Source organism: Nerophis lumbriciformis, linkage group LG20, assembly GCF_033978685.3.
Source record: "Nerophis lumbriciformis linkage group LG20, RoL_Nlum_v2.1, whole genome shotgun sequence".
Taxonomy (NCBI): domain Eukaryota; kingdom Metazoa; phylum Chordata; class Actinopteri; order Syngnathiformes; family Syngnathidae; genus Nerophis; species Nerophis lumbriciformis.
The window spans coordinates 18,873,094-18,886,919 of record NC_084567.2 but is presented as its reverse complement, the minus strand read 5'-3'; the positions used below and the strand labels follow the sequence as shown (position 1 = coordinate 18,886,919).

General features: G+C 39.1%; 1 protein-coding gene across 1 annotated transcript in view; it reads left to right on the top strand.

Annotated features, from left to right (window-relative positions):
* olfml2a (olfactomedin-like 2A) overlaps nucleotides 1-8,617 on the top strand; it is an 84,716-nt gene extending 76,099 nt beyond the window's left edge. The window contains exon 9 of the mRNA XM_061980567.1: nucleotides 6,341-8,617. Coding sequence (XP_061836551.1) covers nucleotides 6,341-6,945 — 605 coding nt within the window. The 3' untranslated portion in view covers nucleotides 6,946-8,617. The remainder of the gene's footprint in view (nucleotides 1-6,340) is intronic.
* The last annotated feature ends 5,209 nt before the right edge of the window (nucleotides 8,618-13,826 follow it).

Genomic DNA, 13,826 nt, shown 5'->3' with positions numbered 1-13,826 from the left:
AATGAAAAATATGAGCATGTACAATACTCAATACTTGGTTGGAGCTCCTTTTGCCTCAATTACTGCGTTAATGCGGCGTGGCATGGAGTCGATGAGTTTCTGGCACTGCTCAGGTGTTATGAGAGCCCAGGTTGCTCTGATAGTGGCCTTCAACTCTTCTGCGTTTTTGGGTCTGGCATTCTGCATCTTCCTTTTCACAATACCCCACAGATTTTCTATGGGGCTAAGGTCAGGGGAGTTGGCGGGCCAATTTAGAACAGAAATACCATAGTCCGTAAACCAGGCACGGGTAGATTTTGCGCTGTGTGCAGGCGCCAAGTCCTGTTGGAACTTGAAATCTCCATCTCCATAGAGCAGGTCAGCAGCAGGAAGCATGAAGTGCTCTAAAACTTGCTGGTAGACGGCTGCGTTGACCCTGGATCTCAGGAAACAGAGTGGACCGACACCAGCAGATGACATGGCACCCCAAACCATCACTGATGGTGGAAACTTTACACTAGACTTCAGGCAACGTGGATCCTGTGCCTCTCCTGTCTTCCTCCAGACTCTGGGACCTCGATTTCCAAAGGAAATGCAAAATTTGCATGGTTGGGTGATGGTTTGGCACTAACCCCTGGTCCACCGTGCTGCCCATATATGTGTGTGTATATATATATATATATATATATATATATATATATACACATATATATACAATATAAATATACACACACATTTATATATATAGTGACATATATATACACACATATATACGTATATATATATATATATATATATATATATATATATATATATATATATATATATATATATATATATATATATACCCCATAACAGCGAAATTTTAACGATGAACATGCCTTTTAAATAGAAAAAAATATATTTTATATTATAAATAATGTTTAAAAACAGTACAATATAATGTACTACAAACAACTACAGCAGTTTTATGGAGTAATGTAATAATAATGTACAGTATTGGAATTCTACAGTATCTCCTTTGAGCTGCTTCGTCGTCAAACCCACCATCAGCAGCTTCTCCATATTTTGGTGGATAAATGCCCGTCATTTCGATATTATTTTTACCTCCTTGGTTGGCGTTAGAGTCATTCTGCTTCAGTATGGAGCAGACCCGCAGTGCTGTGTTCAAACTGCTTCAGCAAGTTAGCTAACTACACGCTCTGTCATGTTTTTGATCATTTCATTCTTTAATTCAACGAACATTATCAATTTAATTTTTCAGCACTGTGCTTCACACTCACTTTCTTCACAACCGTGCTTTGAAAAACAACGCCCACCTCTAGCTATAAGCTAATGCTCGCGAGTAAAACTCCGGTTTTACTCGCAACTATCATTACGCCAACAAGTGGCAGGGAGGTTCATGACCGGAATTTTTGCTCGTAACTTGATTGTGGGCCTTTTTATGGAAATGACATTGTTGGGGCAACATCAGCAAACGCACAAACACAGCACAACACGCACAACACAATAGAGAACAAATGGCACATATGTCCTTCAAACAGTCTGATTGCAGCTGGAACGTTTTCTAAAGAACAGTCGGCCTGTGACAGACACGATGATACTGTTGATCTCTTCTAGTGCAGGGAGTGGGTAAGAGTGGCTGTCCAAAAAATGTCTTGGTACTGTATTCTGTATTTTTATAAGTACGAACGTAATTGAAAGGGGGTCAGGGAGCACATGCCCCCTGCACTTTTCATCATCCAAACATAACGTAACACCATTGAATGGAGACAAGTCAAACACTTGTTCCAGGCGGAAAACCACCACTCAGACTGAAGCCTGTCCCTTTAGACCGCCGACAAGCTCATTAAGATTTATTTATCCCACAATGGGGAAATGTTGTGGTTTCAGTGCAGATACGGAAAGTCCACAAAAATAAGGCAAAAACCCATGAAAACAAGAGGGAAACATCAAAGAACACAAAGGACATAATGCAACAGTACAGAGCTAGAGGTCAGGAGTTGTTTACTTATTTACTTAACTAGCGCCGTTACTTTTACTAGCAGTGTTCGTAATAACGCTGTTACTTTGAGGGGCGGCATGGCGTAGTGGGTAGAGCAACCGTGCCAGAAACCTGAGGGTTGCAGGTTTGCTCCCCGCCTCTTACCATCCAAAAATCGCTGCCGTTGTGTCCTTGGGCGGGATACTTCACCCTTTGCCCCTGGTGCCACTCACACCGGTGAATTGAATTGATGAATGATAGGTGGTGGTCAGAGGGGCCATTGGCGCAAATTGCAGCCACGCTTCCGTCAGTCTACCCCAGGGCAGCTGTGGCTATGAAAGTAGCTTACAACCACCAGTTGTGAATGAATGATGGGTTCTACATGTAAAACGACTTTGGGTACTTAGAAAAGCGCTATATAAATCCCAGTTATTATTATTATTATTACTTTTACTAGTAACGAGTAATTGAATGTATTACTTTTGCCGTTAGAGATAGCTTAATGTTGTTGTATTTATGTCAACAACAAGCAGCATCATAAGTGCGGCAAGTTCAATCTTTATTTTGTTTTACTAATGAAAGCAACAAGCAGGACCGCACTAAAATAAACTTGATATCAAATAGGAGGAGAAAACATCAAACTTGGACACAGCAGACAACATACGCACACGTACATGATGGGATTTATCAACAACAAATCAATGAATGAAGTGACAAACTTGCCATCCAAACAATACCCCGTTTGTTGACAAGAAGATATGACAGCCATGGAAGCACATTCAATCTTTTCATTAAGCAGAGGTAACACAGTCCGGTAAAAAGATTCAAAAGAGCATCAGAGCCGCTGCTAACAAACACAGCTCCGGCGTTGAAACCCTCGACGACGTCACACGTCACATGGCAACAGGCCCCGCCTTTTAAAAGCACAGACACATGCACACTGTGATCTTAAATGAAAGGTCCATCAACTGAAAATGTTAGGTGGGTTTTTTAAGTACTTACCCTAGTAATTAATTACATTTATTTAAGAGTAATTATTTTAGTAATTAAATTACTTTTTTTTAGTAATTAAATTACTTTTTTGGTAACTATAATGAATTTTTTTTTTTAAGTAATTTTCAGAACATTGTTTACTCGTAAGGAGTAATCTGAATAATTATGTTCATGTACACTGATACACCGTTACCGATGCGTTTGAAGTAACGTGGCACGCTACTTTTGATGCGGTTTTATGTCAACATGAGAGCAAGTTTGATGCAGGAAGTAACGTTTCACTAATGAAAGCAACGACCAGAACGAGACAATAAAATGAACTTGATTACACAAATAGAAGTAGGCAACATCACACAGCAAACATGTAAGTACACACACACACACACACACACACACACACACACACACACACACACACACACACACACACTTGCACACCACTACTACGAGGGAATAATGAACAACAAACCAATGAAGTGACAAGCTTGCAATCCTACAGTACCCTGTTTGTGGACAAGGAGACTACAGCCATGGAAGCACATTCAATCTCTTTATTAGCTAGCACTAACACAATAAAGTGAAAAGATTCAAAAGAGCTGCCGTTCCACAAGAGCTACCAAACACAGCTGAGCTAATGCTGCTCTGTCTGACTCCCTTGTTGACGTCACATGTCACCAGGGACATACAAACACACTTTACTTTCATGAAACGTCTTTCAACTGCATATGCCAGATAGTTGAATTAGGTTTTTTAGAGTTGGGTTAAAATAAGTTACAAGTAAAAAAAATTACTTTTCCGAATAATTACCGTATTTTCCGGACTATAGAGCACACCATAATATAATCAAAATTTTAGAAGAAAACAATATTTTTATATATATTAGCCACACCGGACTATACGCCGCAGATATATACGTTGTGAAATTAGTTTACACAGAAATATTCTGGAAATGTTTATTTACATACCTTAACTGTTTCCAAACAGTGTCTGTAACACGGCAGTAAAAGGGATGATCAAACAAAACAGAAGTCATGGTCAAGGACCCACTAGCTGCAGAAGCTAGCTCTGCAATCAGCTAAACAGACTCAATAACTCCACAGTGACGTTTTGGTGAATTTACTGAGGAATTTGTGAAACTGAAACAATACAAAAAGAATGCCATTGTAAGTTATTAATACTAACGCAGACACTTGTAAACATGTTAGCATATTAGCTGATGCTAACAACGCTAGCTTGATTACGATAGCACGTGCAAATATGCATGAAAACACTCTACAGACATCACACATGGAACGGTTTAGTAAGTAAGGATTGTTTTAGTTATATTGTAAAAGTTACATATACATACATACATATATATATATATATATATATATATATATATATATATATATATATATATATATATATATATATATATATATATATATATAATATATATATATATATAACGACCTACTCAGTGGCCTAGTGGTTAGAGTGTCCGCCCTGAGATCGGTAGGTTGTGAGTTCAAACCCCGGCCGAGTCATACCAAAGACTATAAAAATGGGACCCATTACATCCCTGCTTGGCACTCAGCATCAAGGGTTGGAATTGGGGGTTAAATCACCAAAAATGATTCCCGGGCGCGGCACCACTGCTGCCCACTGCTCCCCTCACCTCCCAGGGGGTGAACAAGGTGATGGGCCAAATGCAGAGGGCAAATTTCACCACACCTAGTGTGTGTGTGATAATCATTGGTACTTTAACTTAACTTACAAACGTTGCTTGGAGTGATGAATCCATACGAGTAGAAACGCTATGGGCAGTTTTATAATACATTTTCAACTCCCACCACCTGCAGGGAGCAAACTCGTTCAAAAGATGGCGCCATAGCACAAACAATAACACACCTTTTCAGTCCTCTGCTTGGCTTTAATAAAACGTATTGAACACAAAACATTATGGCCGTTAGCGAAGGAAAAAACCTTAAAAAGTCGCGGCTTGTAGTCCGGTAATTACATTTCTTTAAGAGTAATTATGTTACTAATTCAATTACTTTTTAGGCAAAGTAACTATAATTTAAACTGACTATACGTCCTCTTTTCCCCAGACATGTCCTCTTTTGCGGGGCTGTCCGGGCTGTCCGGGCGGGGTTTCTTAAATGCCTCAAATGTCCGGCATTTTGAGTCAGGGTTGCGTGTATTTTCAAAGTACGTCCAGGGTTAAGAAGGGGTTAAAAACAAAACAAATTGTGAAGGTGTGCGCACGCAACAGCATTCGTGAGGGAGGGGCAGAGACAGCGAGAGAGCGGATTGATTGACATACTTGCCAACCCTCCCGATTTTCTCGGGAGACTCCCAAATTTCAGTGCCCCTTCCGAAAATCTCCCGGGGCAACCATTCTCCTGAGTTCCACCCAGACAACAATATTGGGAGCGTGCCTTAAAGGCACTGCCTTTGCGTGCCGGCCCAGTCACACAATATCTACGGCCTTTGACACACACGACTATATATATGCATGCATACTTGCTCAACAGCCATACACGTCACACTGAGGGTGGCCGTATAAACAACTTTAACACTGTTACAAATATGCGCCACACTGTGAACCCACAGCAAACAAGAATGACAAACACATTTCGGGAGAACATCCGCACCGTAACACAACATAAATACAACAGAACAAATACCCACAACCCCTTGCAGCACTAACTATTCCAGGACGCTACAATATACACCCCCCGCTACCCCCCCCCCAAACTTTTATACTGAAATAAATACACCTACAACTTATTAAAAAAAACATAGAAAAAACTACCAGCAGTGGTAAAGTTTAGATCCATGAAGGAAAGAAGAAAGTGAATGAATGTTTATAACTGAATACATTTACATATGCATACAAATGTGTCTTCTTTTTTAATTATTTATTTTAATGAATTAAGTAACGTTTATGACAACCTTTTTCCAAAGCACAATATAAAATGTGAGATATAACAGGACAATGCATACGTTTATCATTTGTTTTCAAAACGCTTACAAAAAAGTGGGACCCCAAAAATTTACTGTGGGACCCCATTTTTATGACTTGATGGGGTCCCTGGGACCCCATTTTGAAAATTCCTAGTGCCAACACTGCTGTCAGCAGAGGAGAAAAAATGCTTTATTTAAATAAATATATTATTTATAAAGCAAGTTCAAGTATCATTGGCAAATTTTCACCTAGTCCCGGCCTTGGCGTGCTGCCCGCCTTGGCACGCATATATGTGTCCTCTTTTGGGGATTTCAGAATATGGTCAGCCTACTATAATTAGTCATTTTCCAAACACTGCCAATAATTCATAACTTGAGCACGAAATTGAAGGTTTGTTTTGCTAACGTGTTGCTAACGTTTCCTGGTCGTAGGCCGCTGGAGCAACCTCTTCAAACTTCCCTACAACTGGATCGGCACGGGTCACGTGGTCTACAACGGCGCCTTCTACTACAACCGAGCCTTCACCAAGAACATCATCAAGTACGACCTGAAGATGCGCTACGTAGCGGCCTGGGCGCTCCTGCACGACGTGGTCTACGAGGACACCACCCCGTGGAAATGGAGGGGCCACTCGGACATCGACTTTGCGGTGGACGAAACCGGACTGTGGGTGATCTACCCCTCCGTGGACTACGACTACCACCAGCAGGAAGTGATCGTCGTCAGCAAACTGGACCCGGGAGACCTGTCCGTGAAAAAGGAGACCACCTGGAGGACGGGTCTGAAGAGGAACTCGTACGGCAACTGCTTCATCATCTGCGGCGTCTTGTACGCCGTCGACGTGTACAACCAGAAGGAAGGCGAGGTGCGCTACGCTTACGACACGCACACCAACACGGAAGCCGTCCCGCACCTGGCCTTCACCAACGAGCACTCCTTCACCACGCAGGTCGACTACAACCCCAAGGAGAAGGTTTTGTACGCCTGGGACAACGGCCATCAGGTCACGTACCGACTAAACTTTGTCCACCAGTGAGAAGCGCTCCACAGGCAACAAGGTACAGGAGGCCTGCTGGTATGGACCCGAGGTGCTGAGCATTTTGCAACTTGTTTGAGCTAAAACCACTCAGGATGTGCCACAAGTCTCCGTTTCAAGTATTTGTGGACATAATCTTCCTGCTTGACTTGCGCTTGATACACCTTCAATCGAGAAAAACTGCATTTTGACCATCACCCACAATGCTTAGGTGAGTCTTTCCCTTTTCTGTGCGTTCTGCATAATAAACTGCTAGTAAGAGGCGGCTAACAATGCGGGTAATGTGATTTATCTATTACGCCTACATAGCCATCTAAAAAAAACTCCGACAAAGTTCCTGGGCCACAGATTGATCAATTATAGGATGTGAGGGCCATTTTGATAGTTGTCGCCTTCAAAACCAGTAAAATATATAGATTTTTTTTTTCCCCAAAAAGGCTAGAAAATGCAATTTTGTGTGAAAGTTGAAGGGGCTAAAGCCAAACTGAAACGCTAACAGATCGCACGCTGGCCGGAAGACGTCAAGTAACAAAAAATATGGGCAAAATGAGCTAAAAGAAAGAGAGCTTGCCACCAGTACTATGGTAAAATTCTAAGAATAGCATGCTTACAGTTACCAGAATATATGACACTGAGGTGTATACCTCTAGAATGCTAATGTTAGCATGTTCAAATGCTAAATGTAACATGCGTCAAGTACCAAAATATATTACTCTGAACTGAAATGCTAACAGTTAGCATGCTGATTAGATAGTGTCAAGTAACAAAAAAATGTGCACAAAAAAAAATACCTAGCAAGCTAACAGTACTATGGTGACAATAGCGTGCTTTCAGTTAACATTAGAGGAATAAGAAAAATGTATGACACTGAAGTGTATCCCTGCTGAAGTATCAAAAAAATCTAGAACGCTATTGTTAGCATATTGAAATGCTAACTATATCATGTTAGTTGTCACTTTCAAAAACAGTACAATATATAGATTTCTTTATTTTCCAAAAAGCTAGAAAATGCAATTTCGGTAAAACAATTTGTGTGAAAGTTGAAGGAGCCAAAGCCGAACTGAAACGCTAACAGTTAGCACGCCGGTCGGATGGCATCAAGTAACAAAAAATTTGGGCAAAATGAGCTAAAAGATAGTGAGCATACTAACAGTGCTATGGCAAAATGTTAACAATAGCATGCTTACAGTTAGCATTAGCAAAATACCAGAATATATGACAGTGAGGTGTATACCTCTAGAATGTTAATGTTCAAATGCTAAATGTAATATGCGTCAAGTACCAAAATATATTACTCTGAACTGAAATGCTGACAGTTAGCATGCTGGTTTTATAGCGTCAAGTAACAAAACAATTTGCACACACAAAAACAAGCTAGCAAGCTAGGGTGACCATTTCCATGACACCAAAAAGGAGGACATTATGCGGCATATCAATAAATTACTATGGTGTACATAGGACTCTGGTATACTCTTATTTATAGTACAATTTTGAGTGGTTTAAAGATGATGTTTGTGTGGCTGAATAGGAAAAAATATTAAAGTCAAGTGTTTGTTAACAGTATTTGTATTTATTCAATACATTGTGGTGTTCAAAAAGTGACCACTGAGATTAATCTTTTCAAGTGCAGAGTGCCACAAAGCATAACATGTGTGGACTTAAATGTAGTTAACATATATAATTTTTAAAAAATGACACAAAAAATTGTCCACATCAACATTAAGGCTGCTTGCTGCATATCTGGTTGCGTTATGCAGAATATGGGCCAAACAGTTTGCAGGGAGCACATCTTTTTGGCTCAGTTTCAGCTTCTGATACACACTGTTGTGTTTGCCACAATTGACACTGGCATTGTCTGCTGCATATGCAGACATGTTTTTCACCTCTAAGCCAGACATCTCAAGTTTTGCCAGCAGCTGGTTTGTTATGGCTTCTGACGTTTCGTTGCTGTCACTATAAAAATCCAACAGGACATGTTGGATGCCTTCATCAAAGTGAAAATACCTTACCACAATGGGAAAACACTTGTTTGTTGCTTTATTTGAGGCGTCGGTTGCCACGGAAAAGGGTAGGTTGTTTTCTTTTATGTAGTCGGTATGTTCCTGTACCGAATAGTGAGTGATGACGTTCTCGCACAATGCCTTGGCTTTTGTTCGGCCACAGGCCATCCCTTTAGCTGTGGGCTAGTCACTGAAAATCTCCCGGTCCACTTTCATGCCGCAGTCTAAACTTCTGTAGGGCTGGTGATGCTTTACAGCAGTGGTTCTCAACCTTTTTTCAGTGATGTACCCCCTGTGAACATTTTTTTAATTCAAGTACCCCCTAATCAGAGCAAAGCATTTTTGGTTGAAAAAAAGAGATAAAGAAGTAAAATACAGCACTATGTCATCAGTTTCTGATTTATTAAATTGTATAACAGTGCAAAATATTGCTCATTTGTAGTGGTCTTTCTTGAACTATTTGGAAAAAAATATATAAAATAACTAAAAACTTGTTGAAAAATAAACAAGTGATTCAATTATAAATAAAGATGTCTACACATAGAAGTAATCATCAACTTAAAGTGCCCTCTTTGGGGATTGTAATAGAGATCCATCTGGATTCAGGAACTTAATTCTAAACATTTCTTCACAAAAAAAGAAATCTTTAACATCAATATTTATGGAACATGTCCACAAAAAATCTAGCTGTCAACACTGAATATTGCATTGTTGCATTTCTTTTCACAGTTCTTTTTGACAGACATTTTAGTGAGGGTCAAACCATCATGGCATGGGCGAAACTCTGGATTTATGGTAATGAATGGAATAGCCTACTTGATTTGATGTTCAGTTTATGAACTTACATTACATTACATACCCCCAGGGGTACGCGTACCCCCATTTGAGAACCACTGCTTTACAGCATGGTACACCTTGCACAGCTCCGCAGCGGTTATCTTGTCATCCAGGGGCGACGAAACTTCACGAAAAAATGTCCTCATTGAAGAGGTACCTGCCGCACGTTTATTACTTTTATGTTTATCCGTACCCGCATGCCGTTCAATTGCAGCTTTCCCCTGACTACTTACGTCGACATCACATCGACAAAGTGTGCAGAAGCCATGGAATGAGTCTCGACTGCTTTTCGTTATAAATTCGTGCTCTTTTATCCATTCAGAATCAAACGAGGTCTTGCGTTTTGGCATGATGCTAACTTTCTGTCAATGTCATGCCGCAGCAGCACATGGACCCTTGTTTACTTTTTTAACCAATGATAAGCAGATTTGTATCCGACACCGCTCTTAGCCAATCATTTGATATGTTACTGCGTTGGGGCATTTTTTACGGTCTTTGATTGGCTATTGCGCTGCAGCCCAGCAAAGATGAAAAAACTCCGCTCTTCAAGCCTAGTGCCTCAAAAAGGAGGACAAATACGTGTCCGGCTTGATGCTGCGCCGGACGCCGGACAGGGCATTAAAAATCCGGACTGTCCGGCCTAAATCCGGACACCTGGTCACCCTATAGCAAGCTAACAGTACTATGATGACAATAGCGTGCTTTCAGCTAACAATAGTGGAATAGAAAAATGTATGACACTGAGTATACCTGCAAAATTATCTAAAAAAATCTAGAATGCTATTGTTCAAATGCTAAATGTAACATGCGTCAAGTACCAAAATATATTACTCTGAACTGAAATGCTGACATGCTGGTTAGATCGTGTCAAGTAACAAAAAAATTTGCACAAAAACAAAAACCTAGTAAGCTAACAGTACTATGATGACAATAACGTGCTTTCAGCTAACATTAGTGGAATAGAAAAATGTATGACACTGAGGTGTATCCCTGCTAAATCATCTAAAAAATCTAGAATGCTATTGTTAGCATATTAAAATGCTAACTATAACATGTTAGTTGTCACCTTCAAAACCAGTACAATATATAGATTTTTTTATTTTCCAAAAAGCTAGAAAATGCAATTTCGGTAAAACAAATGTAGTTTGAAAGTTGAAGGGGCCAAAGCTGAACAGAAACGCTAACAGTTCGCACGCTGGCCAGATGGCGTCAAGTAACAAAAGATTTGGCCAAAATGAGATCAAAGAAAGCGAGCATGCTAACAGTACTATGGTAAAATGCTAACAATAGCATGCTTACAGTAAGCATTAGCAAAATAGAAAAATATATGACACTGAGGTGTATACCTCTAGAATGCTAATGTTAGCATGTTCAAATGCTAAATGTAACATGCGCTAAGTACCAAAATATATTACTCTGAACTGAAATGCTAACAGTTAGCATGCTGGTTTTATAGTGGCAAGTAACAAAAACATTAGCAAAATGAGCAAAAAAAATACAATAAAAGCTAGCAAGCTAACAGTACTATGCTGACAATAGTGTGCTTTCTGTTAACATTAGTGAAATAGAAAAATGTATGACACTGAGTTGTATACCTGTTAAATTATCTAAAAAAATCTAGAATACTGTTGTTAGCATATTAAAACACTAACTGTAACATGTGTCAAGTACCAAAATAAATTACTCTGAACTAAAATTCTAACAGTTAGCCCGCTGGCTAGGTAGCGTCAAGTAACATAAAATAAGAGCAAAATGAGCTAACAAAGCTAACATGCTATCAACACTATGTTAACATGCTCACAATAGAATGCTCACAGTTAGCATTAATGAAATACCAAAATACTCACCCCCCCAAAAAAGCTAGCAAGCTAACAGTACTATGCTGCTGATAGTGTGCTTCCTGTTAACATTAGTGGAATACAAAAATATATGACACAATTAAAAAAATATATACAGAATGCTAATTTTAGCATATTAAAATTCTAACTGTAACATGCGTCAAGTACAACAATATATTACTCTGAATTTAAATGCTAACAGTTACCAGGCTGAGCTTAAAAAAAATATATATATAATTCCCACAGTACTTGCTTACATGCTAACAATAGCACACTTACAGTTCGCATTAATGACATATCAAAATATATGACACTGAGGTGTATACCTGCTAAATTATCTAAAAAATATAGAACTCTAATGTTAGCATGTTAGAAGTCAAACTGTAACGTGTCAATTACCACAATATATTACTCTGAACATAAATGCTAACAGCTAGCACGCTGGCCAGGTAGCATCAAGTCACAAAGAATATGAGCAAAATGAGCTTACAAAGCTAGCAAGCTAACAGTAATATGCTGACATTCTTAACTATAACATGCTTACCGTTAGCATTAGTGAAATAAAAACATATATGACACTGAAGTGTCTCCCAGCTAAATTATCTGAAAAATTTAGAATGTTGCGTGTCAAAATGCTAACTGTAACACGTGTCAAGTAGCACTAAATGTTACTCTGAAGTAAAAATGCTAAGAGCACGCTGGCCATATAGCGTCAAGTAACAAAAATATGGGCAAAATTAGCCTTAAAAAAGGTAACATGCTAACTACTATGCTGACATGCTAACAATAGCATGCTTACAGTTAGCATTAGTGAAATACCAAAATATATACTAATGTTAGCATGATATTTTTCTAACCAACATGCGTCAAGTACCTACTCTGAACATAAATGCTAACAGTTAGCATCTGGCTAGGTAGCGTCAAGTAACAAATAATTTGAACAAAATGAGCTTACAAAGCTAGCAAGCTAACAGTAATATGCTGACATTCTTAACTATAACATGCTTACCGTTAGCATTAGTGAAATAAAAACATATATGACACTGAGGTGTCTCCCAGCTAAATTATCTGAAAAATGTAGAAAGTTTAATGTTAGCATGTTAAAATGCTAAACTGTAACATGTGTCAAGTAGCACAAAATGTTACTCTGAAGTACAAATGCTAACAGCACGCTGGCCAGAAAGCGTCAAGTAACAAAAATATGGGCAAAATTAGCCTTAAAAAAGGTAACATGCTAACTACTATGCGGACATGCTAACAATAGCATGCTTGCAGTTAGCATTAGGGAAATACCAAAATATATGCTAATGCTAGCATGATATTTCTGTAACCAACATGCCAAGTACCTACTCTGAACATAAATGCTAACAGTTAGCACGCTGGCCAGGTAGCGTCAAGTAACAAAGAAGATGAGCTAACAAATCTAGCAAGCTAACAGCATTTTGCTGACATGCTAATGACAACATGCTGACAATTAGCATTAGTGACATAGCAACAAATGACACTGAGGTGTATACCTGCTAAACTAAACCTGTTGTAATGCGTCAAGTAGCAAAATATTAAAGGCACTGAGTATTTTACAAGTTGTTTGAGCTAAAACCATTAAGGAGATGCCATAACTCCCCGTTAAAAGTATGCATGGACATCATCTTACTGTTCCAGTTGTGCTCCAAACAAATTGAGTAGTTCACGAAAATCAGAATTTTGACCGTCATCCACAATCCTTAGGTGAGTCTTTCCCTTTTCTGTGCGTTCTAAATAATAGAAAACTGCTAGTAAAAAGCCAAAATGTAACTAACTATAAGGCAAAGTTTTGTCTTTCTTTTATGGTGGGTCACGCCACCAGAAAAGTAGTTCCTCTGTGTTAGCTCCGACAATAACAATGTCTGGTTAATATGCAGGTCAGGGCATGTCAATGAAGCATTGGTGGAGGTTTTTTCAGAGGGCTTTATCGGGGAAACACATGCATTGTTAGCTGCCTCGTGCTAGAAGTTTTTTTACAATTTTGAACGCACAAATGAAAAGACATGTTTTCTTGTCTCATAAGGATATAGATCAGTGGTTCTTAACCTTGTTGGAGGTACCGAACCCCACCAGTTTCATATGCGTATTCACCGAACCCTTCTTTAGTGAAAAATAAAATGTTTTTTTCAAATTCAAGACAAAGTTATATGTTTTTGGTTACACTTTAGTATGGGGAACATAT